Source organism: Podarcis vaucheri (assembly GCF_965113315.1).
Source record: "Podarcis vaucheri genome assembly, chromosome: 8".
In the NCBI taxonomy this organism is placed as follows: Eukaryota; Metazoa; Chordata; class Lepidosauria; order Squamata; family Lacertidae; genus Podarcis; species Podarcis vaucheri.
Window position 1 is genome coordinate 52539236 of NC_138766.1, and position 13313 is coordinate 52552548.

At 40.9% G+C, this 13313-nt stretch overlaps 1 protein-coding gene across 8 annotated transcripts in view; it reads right to left on the reverse strand.

Annotated features, from left to right (window-relative positions):
* The window catches only part of CCDC178 (coiled-coil domain containing 178), a 128663-nt gene that overhangs the window by 81996 nt on the left and 33354 nt on the right, over window positions 1–13313 (reverse strand). For 7 of the 8 annotated variants that reach the window (XM_082234810.1, XM_082234811.1, XM_082234809.1 and 4 more), the window contains 3 exons: window positions 13127–13240; window positions 7865–8010; window positions 4849–5008 (listed from right to left, as the gene is read on the reverse strand). In XM_082234810.1, the coding sequence (XP_082090936.1) occupies window positions 4849–5008; window positions 7865–8010; window positions 13127–13240 (420 nt within the window). The remainder of the gene's footprint in view (window positions 1–4848; window positions 5009–7864; window positions 8011–13126; window positions 13241–13313) is intronic. The other variant, XR_014222614.1, reaches the window with a different exon arrangement.

Sequence of the window (13313 nt, forward strand, 5' to 3'; positions counted from 1 at the left end):
ACTGATTCTAGTTTTAATAATGCTATTTTTTCTTCTTATGTTGTTCTTTTTGACTGGATATTTTTGTTGTGAATTTTAATTAAGTAGTGTATTTATTTCAGTCACCCTTAGCTTTTCATGAAAGGAAATCAATAAAAGTAGTAAATAAGCAAACCACTGGGGTTTCATTTCACCTAACAGAGGTAAAATGATAACACGGTATCTGAAACTTCAGTGTGTGTGTGTGGATTCTTTCCTAGTCTCCATCTTTGCATTCACAATATTAGGTAAATTAGGTCTTACATCAGAGAATTGCATTTTTTGCCACATACATATATCTACATCATTGTACCCCATGTTTATAAACAGAGAATAACTACAACTGTAATCCTATACATGCCTACTCACAAGCCCTGCTGAACTCAGAAGAACTGATTTCCAGGTAAACATGCATAAGATTGCACTGTAAGACCTCTAATTCTATATTCACAATCTGTAACACAGATTTTAATCCTTCTAAATTGCTCTGGTCCATGGGGTCACGAAGAGTCGGACACGACTAAACAACTAGACAACAACAACAACAACAAGTATGCATTTAAAGAAAGGGAAATCCTCATGTTTTACATCCACTGTGTGCAGGTATTGCAGTTTTCTTTACCCATCTAACCACTATTTACAGCAAAAATGGCAATATTTTTATCACATGATGCCTTTCAGTGCAGCTATAGACAAATTTGCACTTTTTATAATTCCCACTGTCCTTCCCATTATTTTTCCTTTTATGCTCATTTTAAATGTTATTACCATCATGGCACCCATATACCTTAGGAGGGTAGGTATAGCTTTCCTGTAAGCCAATAAAACTAGACAGTGGGGTGGCTATTTGGGTAATACTGCCAGCACTCCCCACAGGACATCATGTAAGACACTTTTGCTATAACAGTAAGTCTACCCAGGAGCAAGGAGCACAATTCAAAGTCTATCTTGTAGCATGGGACTCCCCACATACCAGCATAACACACTGTTGGAAGTCACTGAGTCAGCTAATTAAAGACAATTTTATAGCCAGACGATTTGTCACCCTTACCCTGCACATACAGAATAGCCTGGAGGAAACAGGGGATCTCTGCACAGGCTTATTTTAAAAGCCTCTTTCTTTGGGGCCCATAAAAAAAATCAACACAGCCTAAATACATATGATAGTAAAATATAATAACTACAATTCTTTCAGTTCAGCCATTCCTTTCCTCCAGTTGTACTTCAAGCTCCACATTTCGCACTATATCTACCACCACTCTCTTGCTAGGGAACTTGCTATAGAAAACTCTGAAAAGGTTTGCTACCTAAGGGCAACAATTGCAGCCAAACTCTGTTATAAAACCTAGTAAGTAAATACTTGCAACAAAACTGAGAGCAATATAGGTAGCACAGTTATCTTTCCCAGGACTTCACAGTTTCCAGTTATTTATAGTCTTCCTTCTACTGACCTCCTTAGTTTCCTACTCCTCTCCCAGTGGAAGGTTCACAGGCTCAGTGTGCACATAACACTAACCCAAAACATGGTTAGCCATGAGAGTGCAAGTGTACTCATGGTAAAAATCATGGCTAACTGGCTCCCCCCTGGCTATCTTGAGGCTGCTTACCTGGAGCTAAGCCATGGTTTGGTTTAGTGTTTGATCCCAAGCAGGGTTCATGGTGTGTCTTGCCCAGACAAACAACAAACTGTAAAACAAGAATAAACCTCCAAGCAGCTAGAAAAGACCCAAATATATCTTCAGACCATCTCATAAGTGCTTTATAATTTTTTAAAATTATATATTTTTAAGGCATTTGATAGAATGGGCTTGCTAGTAGGGATGGGCAAATTTGTCAGTTTTGGTTTCCCTCATTTCCCCATGTTTTCCAGTCTTAAATTCAGTTCTCCAAATTTATGTCACAATTTGCAGTCCCGTCCCCCCCAATAACATTCTTATGAAACTTGGCCAGAATTTGAGTCCTAATTTAAATGTTGTTTTAATCTTTTGTTTAAAATCTTTTGTACGTTTCCCAGTACGTTTCCGAGCACAATTCAAAGTGTTGGTGCTGACCTTTAAAGCCCTAAACGGCCTCAGTCCAGTATACCTGAAAGAGTGTCTCCACCCCCATCGTTCTGCCCGGACGCTGAGATCCAGCGCCGAGGGCCTTCTGGCGGTTCCCTCATTGCGAGAAGCAAAGCTACAGGGAACCAGGCAGAGGGCCTTCTCGGTAGTGGCGCCCGCCCTGTGGAACGCCCTTCCAGCAGATGTCAAAGCGATAAACAACTACCTGACATTCAGAAGACATCTTAAGGCAGCCCTGTTCAGGGAAGTTTTTAACGTGTAATATTTTAGTGTATTTTTGGTTTCTATGGAAGCCGCCCAGAGTGGCTGGGGAGGCCCAGCTAGATGGGTGGGGTATAAATAATAAATTTTTTATTATTATTATTATTATTATTATTATTATTATTATTATTATTATTATTATTTGTTGGAAACCACCCATATGAGCGGGGTATAAATATATCATCATCATCATCATCCTCATCTTTTTCCCAATATGCAGTTTTGTTTGCCGTTTTGAGTAATACACATATTTTTGCAAGCATTATCCCCTAACGTAATGGATTTTTATACATTATCTTCACTAACATAGCCATTTTATGCGCCCCTTTCCCAATATATACATTTTTGTACACATATAAGTGCATCACAAAATTAAGAGAACTACGAATCTCAAAGGATAATTGTGCATCAGTTTGCATGTTGGTTCAAGAAGTGTGAATTAGGTACAGGGCCGTCTTACCCATAAGCGCATGGGGTGCATGGCACCTAGGCGCCGGGCTCTCAGGGACACCAGGCCGAGAGTCCGGGGCTCAAGAGTTGAGTCCAGGGAAGAGCCCGTCCGTCAGCTGGAGCGCCACAGCAGGCTCTTCTGCTGTGGACGGCTCTACACCGTGAGTTCGGGGGCGACTGAGCCAGCGAGACACTGAGGCACCAGCTGGCTCTGCCCTCCTGCTTACCTGGGACTGGGCAAATGGGGGGGGCAGATCTTTGCACGCCAGCACTGCATATGCTTAAGACAGACCTGATTAGGTAGTTCTCATTAGAATGCAAACAAAATCAATCAAAATCGTCTTGTCCTGTTCAAGGGACACCAATGAGATTAAGAACCTTACTTCCATCCCTGCTTTCCCTCATATGCTGCTCAGTAACTGGAATGCTACCTCTCCTCCCCATAGGCTATTCAAAAAGGCCTTTTTGCCATTTAATGCTTTTGTGTATAGTATCAGGAGGAACAAAACAATCTTAAGTAAAGAAACATATCCAACTTCAAACAGACAAGTTTACCACAAATGCAATTTGATCACCAAGCTTTGGAAGATCACAGCTGACAGCAATCAGCAAGCACAGTCATGACATGACATACACAACATGTCCGAATACATACATATTCTGCAGATTTAGAAGGTTGTGTTTACTTGAGAAACATATTGTTTCAAACAATTCAACACCAGTTCCCAAATTAAATGATAAAGTCAAAACACAAACGATTGAATCCAGTTAAATCATTGTGTGTGGGGAACAACTTCAACACAAACAAACTTCTTCTCCTTCTCCTCCCCTCATGCACCCCCTGAGGAAAAAAAGCTACTGCAAAGGGCTGGGAAACCCAGAGCAGATCTGGGGTGTGTGCCTGGGGTGAAAGGAGAAGTTCTCTTGTGCTTCCAGAAGTCATTCCCAGTGTGTGCAAGGATTTAGCTGGATGCAAACTAAATTGCCTTTGTTTATTTCTTCGATTGATTTACTTTTGTCTAAAAGTTTCATCCATGAAACCTAAGTTTTTAACCAGTAGGTTGCCATGGATATGATATGATACATTTATTTGGAACCTTTCATTGAAAAGGTATTAGCCAGAAACAAGTGTCAATTACTGTATATGTCGGGTGCACATTGTAACTTGATTCTATTCTGTCATGGGAGCCTCGGTGTTATCACAAAGATCCCTCTGTCTTGTCTTCAAAAATAGCTGTTTCACATCCCAGAGTGAAAGATTAACAAAACGAACTATGAAACTTCCAAACTTAAATGTAAATGGACTGTGAAAAATTGTTATCACCAATCAGTGGCATAGCGTGGGGGGTGCCAGGGGTGCCGGCCGCACCGGGCGCAACATCTGGGGGGGGGCGCTCGCTGCCTCCGGAGTCGCCGAAGAGCCTCGGGCGCAGGCTGTAGCGGAGCCGCATGTCTCGCGGAACCGCCGAGCTGTGCGCGCGTCCGGGCTGAAGGCGCCCGGCAGGCAGCGGCTCTCAGCGCTCGCAGCGGAGGACGCGCCAGGCAGCCCCTCCTCACAGCCCCGCCTCCGCCGGTGCTGCTGCAGCTGCTGGGCCGTTGCATTTTCCTCGCCTCTCTGCCCCCCTCCTCCTCCGGGCAAGCGGTGTCGTTTGGGCGGCAGCGCCAGCGGCAACTCGCAGGTTAGGGGTTGGGGGGGCGCAAATTACGTGCCTTGCCCCGGGTGCTGACAACTCACGCTACGCCGCTGTCACCAATACAAAGTCCCCTCCCCAAAGACACTCATTCCATTTTTGTGAACAAAGCTTTAGCCAGTTGCTGAAGCCCAGCATACTAAACTGATGAATGAATTTTCATGCCTGCACTGGAAGGACACTGTCTTGCAGGATATTTTGGAAACTGATAGCTCCCCATGAGTGTGGCCTGAATGCCTGAGTCAAGTTCCATCTGGAAACCCCTATTTTGGCTGAAATATTCAAGAGCGCAGTTGGTTTTAAAAGAAAATGCACTTTCTCAAAAAAATAAAAAGAAGAGCAAAAATAACTCAAACAACACAGACCTCGTTTTCTCTCAGGGATTTCTGTCTCTTCCATATACACTCTTCAAATGCTGTGTTATCTGTCTTTAATTTTTTTTCACTATAATCCAGCCGATCATGGAGAAAATCAACTAATGTTTGCATATTCTGCTCCTTTGCCTTTATTCTAGTGTACTTTTCCCTTTAAGAGAAAAAAATATCATTACTAGAATAAAATGGTATTTTATTTCCAAGTAACGTGTCTCTAAGGTGACCTATAAAATCTCCAGGGGAGTTTCCAAAAACAACAAATTGTCCCTTAGTACCTGTAAACCGCATAAAAGTACTGGGGGGGGGGGTTGAACTTCTGCACACCTAAGACCAGCCCACTGGATCAGGCCAAGGGTTCATGTAGTCTAGCAGTCTGTTCTCACAGTGACCAACTAGATGCTTGTGCAAAACACGCAAGCAGGATTGGAGCACAGGAGCACTCTCCTTCCTGGTATATGCCTGTTATATTTCCATGCCACACTCCACTAAATAAAATCAGTCCAATCAATGCCAGATACTTCATGATATGAAGTTTCCAATCATTGCATCTTGAAATCTTGGTATAAATATCCAGAGGGACCTTTTTGAAAAAGGAAGCACACTACAGCTGTGTCCATTCAGCGCTTACTGGCATAGGGATGGTATTCTAGCCCTGTAATCCTAAGCAAGCTTACTCAGAAGTTAGCCACATTAATGTCAATGGGACTTGCTCTCTCGTAAGTGTGCTCAGGAGTGTAACCTAATGTTTGATACATGCAGTTCAAAACTTTCTCTTTTAAAGTGATTGTTTCATGCTCTCCACTTCTCCAAGCAGTAGGCTGTTCCAAGGAAGGTTTTCAGGGTTAGTCTTTTAATGAAGAAAGAGTACTGGAGACTTGCGGTATTTTTCTCATATGCATTTATTTACAGATATGCCTGTATAGGTGATGAGAGACGAGAGATGTAAGGTTATAGGCAGGCAATGCTAGTGTAATGGGCCATTAAAAACCACTAAGAAAATAATCTATTTGTACACTATGTGTGCCTGCAAAGAGACTATAAGGAAGAACCATCAGATTGTGCCCAAAACAAACACAAACAGCAAGCAAACAAACAAACACCCACCCCACCACAACCTGGAAGGAGGGAGAGAGGTTACACTTTATTGGTGAAACAGAAAAGTGTGGTCCTAATTATATGTGTTGTTATAGCAAGCCTACTGTTAGGTTACATTATTTTATAAGAAATATCTTTTTCTATGGGTTTCTTAATAAATAACATAAAATTCTTTGCATTTAAAGTTGCAAAAGAAGACATCAACCAGTTTGTACCATTAGGCTTTGAACTCAATATAAGATAATGAGTTGTATGATGGTAAAGGTAAAGGTACCCCTGCCATTAGGTCCAGTCACGGACGACTCTGGGGTTGCGGCACTCATCTCGCTCTATAGGCCGAGGGAGCCGGCGTTTGTCCACAGTCAGCTTCCAGGTCATGTGGCCAGCATGACTAAGCTGCTTCTGGTGAACCAGAGCAGTGCACGGAAACGCCGTTTACCTTCCCACCGGAGCAGTACCTATTTATCTACTTGCACTTTGACGTGCTTTCAAACTGCTAGGTGGGCAGGAGCTGGGACCGAACAACGGGAGCTCACCCTGTCGCAGGGATTCGAACTGCCGACCTTCTGATCAGCAAGCCCTAGGCTCTGTGGTTTAAACCACAGCGCCACCCGCATCCCTGTATGTTGGCATCTCACACCAATTAAGATTACATAAAACCTTCGTGCACTCCAGCCTTTAGTACTGGATCGGTGTGGGAGAGTGGGCACTTTCCCCCACTTACGGTGGGAGTACAGAGTTGTCCAGGTGACACTTTGAAATGCCCTGTTGAAAAAACCCTCTAAGCTCATCTTCTTCCACTGGTTGGAAGCAGGTTGTGCATTGTATCTTCACAAGGATCTTCTTAGCAATTTGATAGCTGCAAAAGGGTGCCTTGGCATGTTAATGTAGGCAATCAAACCTACCCTCTCATGCGGAATGGTTGGGGAAGATATGGGAGATAATAATCATGCATAAATTAAAATAAAATAAGTCAGTTGAGAGGTCAAAGGATCAATCCTTACCACTTTAGTTTCAGGTCTGTGTTACACTGAGACATGGGACATAAAATTTTTTAAGCCCCCTAAACAGTTTCAGTCACTCAAATTTGCTCCAGGCATTGTTATAGTTCTGTTGTTTTGATCTACCATGGTATATGCTTTGGTTTGTAAGCTGTGTGGCTTGTCCTAATATCCTCTTGTTCATAGCCTGTTTTGTTGTTGTTTCATTCTTGGATTTCAATACCAGCTTTTATAGCAATGCTGTTTTACTTATACAGAGAAATTATTTCCTTATTATTATTAAAGGTCAGCAATGCTTTTTTTATAAACCAACTCTGGATTTTCTACATTAGACCAATTATTTATGAGATAGTAAGTCAAGGAGCTACTTTTAACATGAGTTGTGCATGAGACAAGTAATTCTTTCCATAAGCTCCATCATATGTAAGGTTACTCCAAAATTCCTTGGCAGAAAATCTTTTTTTCTCTTTTCCCACTTTGACCCTAAAGATCAAGCCTATTGCAGCATATTCAAGGCTTCCATGGCCTGCCATATATTTAGCTGAACAGAACCTTTTTCTGTTTTCATGTTAGAATTTATCATTCCCAGGAAATGAAAACTCACATTTCTTTACCCAAAGAAACAAACAAAACGAACTATTTTCAACTAATTAAAGATGCAACTGACCATGAATTTTATTAGGTTGGGGCATGCAATTCTAATGCCTAAAATACAATTTACAAGACAAGAATATCCATCATGAACCTTTTCTACTTTTGCATAAAATATGAAAAATACTCCTTATTTATGGATAAATATTGTTATGTTCTCTTCAGATAATATGGTATTAGTAATACATCAATATTGTGTTCATCATTTATACTAAATTTATGTATTACCTTCACAACTTTATTGAAATGGAGTGTCTTACCTTAACACTATTACCTTTGCCTCTATGTTAGCCAGCTGTTTTTCCTTTACTTTGCTCATTTCAGCTACTTTATTCATTTCATCTTGGAATTTTGCAATATTTCTGTTGACTTCATCAAACTGGGTCGAAATATCTAAATATTTCACCTGAAAATTAAAAATATACACACACTTCTGAAGTTGGGAAGATATCCTGATATTGTGTTTTAAGTGCACAATTATGTGCGACGATGCATGAAATTGCATACCCAAGAAATAGAACTGTTTTTGGAAGTGCAGTTGAAACATTTAGTGCAAGTAGAATAATGCCTTTTCTGTAAAGGCACAAACTTGTACATCAAAGTTACTGTTCCCAAGTGTGTTTTATGAACTGACAACCAGAATTCTAAGACTTCCAAAATATGTTTTTAAACATCAGCACATTGCTCAACATCCCTTTCTCAGTAATACACATGCTCTTTTCAGTCATGCTCTCATGTACAAAATACATTAGTCTTTACATTGATTATGTTATTAAATATGATGAAAGCTGGTGTAGTGTGGAGGGTTCTGAATGTAAGCTGTGAAGCTTTGAATTCCAGTTCAAGTATCATGACTGCCACAAATTCGCAAAATGTTCTTAGGCAAGCCACCATATCTCAGTCTCAGCTCCATCAACTGCAATGTGGTTATGATAATACAGACCAATCTTGCAGGATTGTTCTAACAGGCTATGTGAATGCTGCTGCTACATTAGATCACAGAACAAAGAAAAGAGTCAAAGGACACCCTCATGTTAAAGCAGAATTCTGCATGAACTAAATGATACTGGCACTACAGGTCCACTATTCTTTTGCTATGTTTGTTTAAACAAAAGTCTTCATACATGTATGCACTTTGACGATAGCTATAGGAAACTTTAATATCTTCAACTCCTCTTGTTTCTGTGATTATGGGATAATCTAATGAAAGATCATAGACTGATAGTCAAATGTCAAAATCCAGTGGAAATGACTGGAATGCAGAAGCTAGGGATGCTTGAGGAATTTTGACATGGACTGAATTGATCTGCATCTCCTGGGCTAAAATATAACAGAAAGATCAATCAGATTTTAAACTTCCCTGAACAATTCCCAGCTGAAAAAGTTCCAAAGTGAGTTTAGAAATAATATAGCTACACTCCTGTTATTGTTTGTAATATTACTGTTTTGTATAATTCAAGAAACTTAAATAAAACACACACCTATTCAATTTGTATTTTCAAAGGAAATACATTAAATTATCATTTACAACACTTCCAGAAGAGTCACACTTGAACTTTGTGAACTCTTCTCCTACTCTGCCGAAGAAGCTCTAATGAACTGCCCCAGACTTAGTGTAGAAACAAGGTGGAACACAGCAAAGAGACAATCTACAACACAAATATATCCTCCTTTGGCTAAAGAGAGCAACAGATCCCTGACTGGTCTGATGGCATGGAGACTGTTATTGCACAAAGTGCAAGGCTCTTGTGAACTACAAGTGTGCGTCCTGCAAAAAGACAATTGTTACACTGAGAAAGGCAAGGAATGAGGCCCAGCAGATTGCCAGATGATGTAAAATGACAACTGGCTAAAGCATTCAACTCGCTGCTGATGTTGGCAACACTTGCAAGTGTACAAAGACATGAAGAAAGCCTTTGGACCAACAGTCAGGCAAATTGCACCACTGAAAACCTTGTCTGGAAAGATCATCACAGCAGTAGCAAGTGGATGAAGCGATGGGCAGAGTACTGCACTTGCAGGAAAACATGGTCTCTGACACAGCAATTGACAGTATCCATACCCTGCCTCTTTTGGAAGAGATTGATGTCCCTCCCTTCCTTGACAAGCTGAAGAATACCATCAACTCTCAGGCATGTGGTAAAGCCCCACGACAAGACAGAATCCCAATAGGAGTGATGAAAGCCAGCTTCAATTCCTCCCTTGTGACACACTGTCACTATCTCAGCTCGCAGTCAGAGGTAACTGGCCTCCCCGGGGCAAACCGAGTGAGATACTTCCTGTCTGCGTCTCCCGGCAGGCAAGGTCATAAATCGGCGATCCTCCTCAGACGTGAGAAGAACACACCCTCCTCCTTCTCTCCCTCCCTGCATTCCCCCAGGGAGGGGAAGAAAGACAGACAGGAGTCCTATTTACATGTCTTTATTCCTGTCATTCAGCAGTACAGAGAAAACGTGTCTGTACTCTCCAGACTCCGGCAGTAGAGTCACTACTCCACCCCTGTACTTCCAGTACAGATCAGATGACACTCTGAGCTAACATCCGGTGCTCAGTACAGAGAATGGACTTCCCCTTTTCCCCACCAGTACAGTTCCAGACATCAACATCCTGTTTTGCACTCCAGCCACCTGCAGCTGGCTTTTGCATTGCTGCTTTTTCCTGACACACACCTCTATGGCCTCCTCTTGCAGTGTTGGGAACAAGGGTCTGTGCCACAAGACATGTGTGACTCCAGCACTGTGACCCCTCTAAAAGGAAAAAGGTGACCACCGTGACTGGAATCTCCCTATTGAGTACTGTGGGTAAAGCCTTTGCCAGTGTAGTTTTCAACAGATTACAGTCACTTGCTGACAGGGTCTATGCTGAATTACAATGCAGCTTCAGAGCTCAGAGGTCAACAGTCAACATGATTTTCTCACTGTGCCAGCTGCAGGAGAAATGATGTGAGGATAGATGCCCTTAAGCTTCACAAGATAATTGTGTCCTTCCACAAGAATATGCAGGGCACCATCCAGTATGGTGGCTCATCTTTGGATGCCCTCCCTATAAAGAGTGGTGTGAAATAGCTGTGTTCTTGCCTCAACTCTCTTTGACATACTCTTCTCCCTGGTGCTCTTATATGCCTTCAGCTTAACTGAAGATGGTGTGTACTTTCATCTGAGGACTCACTAGAGGAAGAATGACCGCTGGGGGAGTGCAGAGATAATAAACACCATGGTGCATCTGCTGCAGCACAACCGGATGCCTTCTTTTCTGCCCCATGTGCAACAAAACATGTCTGTATTGTTTTGGTCTCAACAGCTATAACTTTCCAACAGTTTGACTTCACCCTGAGGCTGTTTCCCGAGACTGATGGATGCTAACAAACAACGTTGATTTCAACATGGATTTAGGAAACCATCACAGATGAATATGGAAATGGGATGGAGCAGACCACTAATACTACTTCTTGTTATTTTCATTTCTATTCTGCTTTATATTTATACGGGGGGGAATCTCTAAGAAGTTTTCAACCTACATTAAAACAGCAAATAAAATAACCCAGAGTGAAACATTACTGAAGAAAGACAAATATAAAGTAAACATTCAAAGAAACATAATTAACTGGAAACTAAAATACCTAAAATATTTCAAAATAAAAAACATTGTGAAGGAGATCAATCATAGAATGCACATTTTATTCAGGAAAATTAGCAAAATAAAATGGAATATTATAAAACAACTTCCTTAAGCAGTAGGAGTCTATCCAGACAACTCACTTTGCAAGTTACTACCACCACTATGTATTATGAATGGATACATGAAAAAGACTGTCTTTTTCCCTACTCCTGGTGCACAAAGACCCCTCGGATAAAGAACCACATGTACTAAATGATGCTGTATATGCAGTTTCTGGAACTAAACTGGGGGTCACATGCACAGTGCCAAACAGATAATCAGTAATGTAACTGTCACAGCAGGAATCATCTGCTTGGGAGAGAGAGAGAATAAATCCAGGATTCTTTTTCAAACTGTCCCCACTGAGGAGGGTGGGAGGTCAGCATGGTTTCAGGCTACCCCATCACTCCTGGAGCATGACAATGTCAAAGATGATAATGCCATCTGTTGGGTAGCCAGGCACTCAAGTAAATACAAGAACATGGCACTGTGGATCACTGTGCATGTACAAATCTGAACAGATTTATTGCAGCTGCAACTTTAATCAATTAATTGGCACAATTACTCAAGGTACGGAACCTGAATGATTGGCGAGTCTGATAACAAGCAAAAATACTAGAACTTGGGACAAGGGTCTGGAAATAAATCTGCATCCAGTGTAAATATTTTAACGGAGCAAATGTAACAACTGCATTACACACACATTGAAGGTTCTTAACTGTCTGCAAGAGCAGTTGCACATAGATTGGCCCAAGGTCAGCCAATAAGTTTCATGACCAATCACGGAAGTAAATGTAGGCTTCCTAACTCCAACTGCAACACTATATCCACTACCTATCATTAGCTATTAGGATAATATAAATTATCCTAATTTAGATTGTCTGGGTACAAGAGATATTGAAATCACATTCTTGAACTGGCTAGATCCCTGCTTTCCGAGTAATGCATTCCCAAACATATCCTTTAGTCTTTTTGAGCAATCTCTCCAAATGTGTTAGTAAGGAACTGCACAGAATCTCAGTGCTCATCCTGTTCCTGTACCCATTTGTAAAATCCTTTAACAAATCAACAGATTTACTGCAAGTTTTTCACTGCATGCTGGTTTTAGATATTGTATAATATTTATAAAACCTGGAAACAATCTACAATAAGCCTGGTTCCTAATATGCTTTCAAATCTAAGTGCTTGAGAAGAATTTACTGAGGACTGTGGGCAGAGCATAATTGCAAACAAAAACCCCAAAAAGCTCACTGCTTTCATTAATAAAAAAAAGCTTCTAACCAACCGGCTTAACTATATGAACTCAATAATTTCTCCCTAGTATTTTCCATCAATATCAATGGAATAAATAATAATGCAAATAAGACATTTTTTGTACACAGGCCTATCGTTAAAAGCACATTTATATAAATGAAATGTTCAGTAACAAAAGCCAAAATGATTCCTTGGTAGCAGAGGCAACTTGTAACTATTATAGTAAACATACACCATAATTTACAAAAAGATGCCATCTGCTGTGCAAAGGTGCAATCAGCAGGCTATTTCTATGATGGACCCCTTTTATTCCTTATTTTGATTTTCGCCCTTCCTTTTCTAAAGCCCTCAAAGCAATAAGAGCTGGAATGGCAAATAAAGAAGGGCTTCTCAGTGACCCCAATATAATTCTCTTTGCACTTTACCTCATTCCAAGGCAATGGACCTGTTAAGTTAGTTTCAGCATGTAGTGAAAAAGTCTGCATATAGAAATTCCGTGTGTAGCCAAAGTAACTGAACAGAAAGTACAAGCTAGCTTTTCAGAGTAAACCATCAAAGAATGGTAATCTAATGTAAATAGAACCTGTTAGTGCTAATATTAAGACATTCACCTGTGCATCATTTAATAAGTTCTGGAAACGTTTCTTCTGTGCTTCTAGCTCTTTAAATTTTTTTGCTTCCCTTTCATCAATTTTCTGAAGCTGCTCATTCAACTGGACAATTTTCTGAAAAATATAAACAGACAAAAGACCTGGCAATAAGATCCCACTCGTTACATGCACAATGCATTAATGGTTA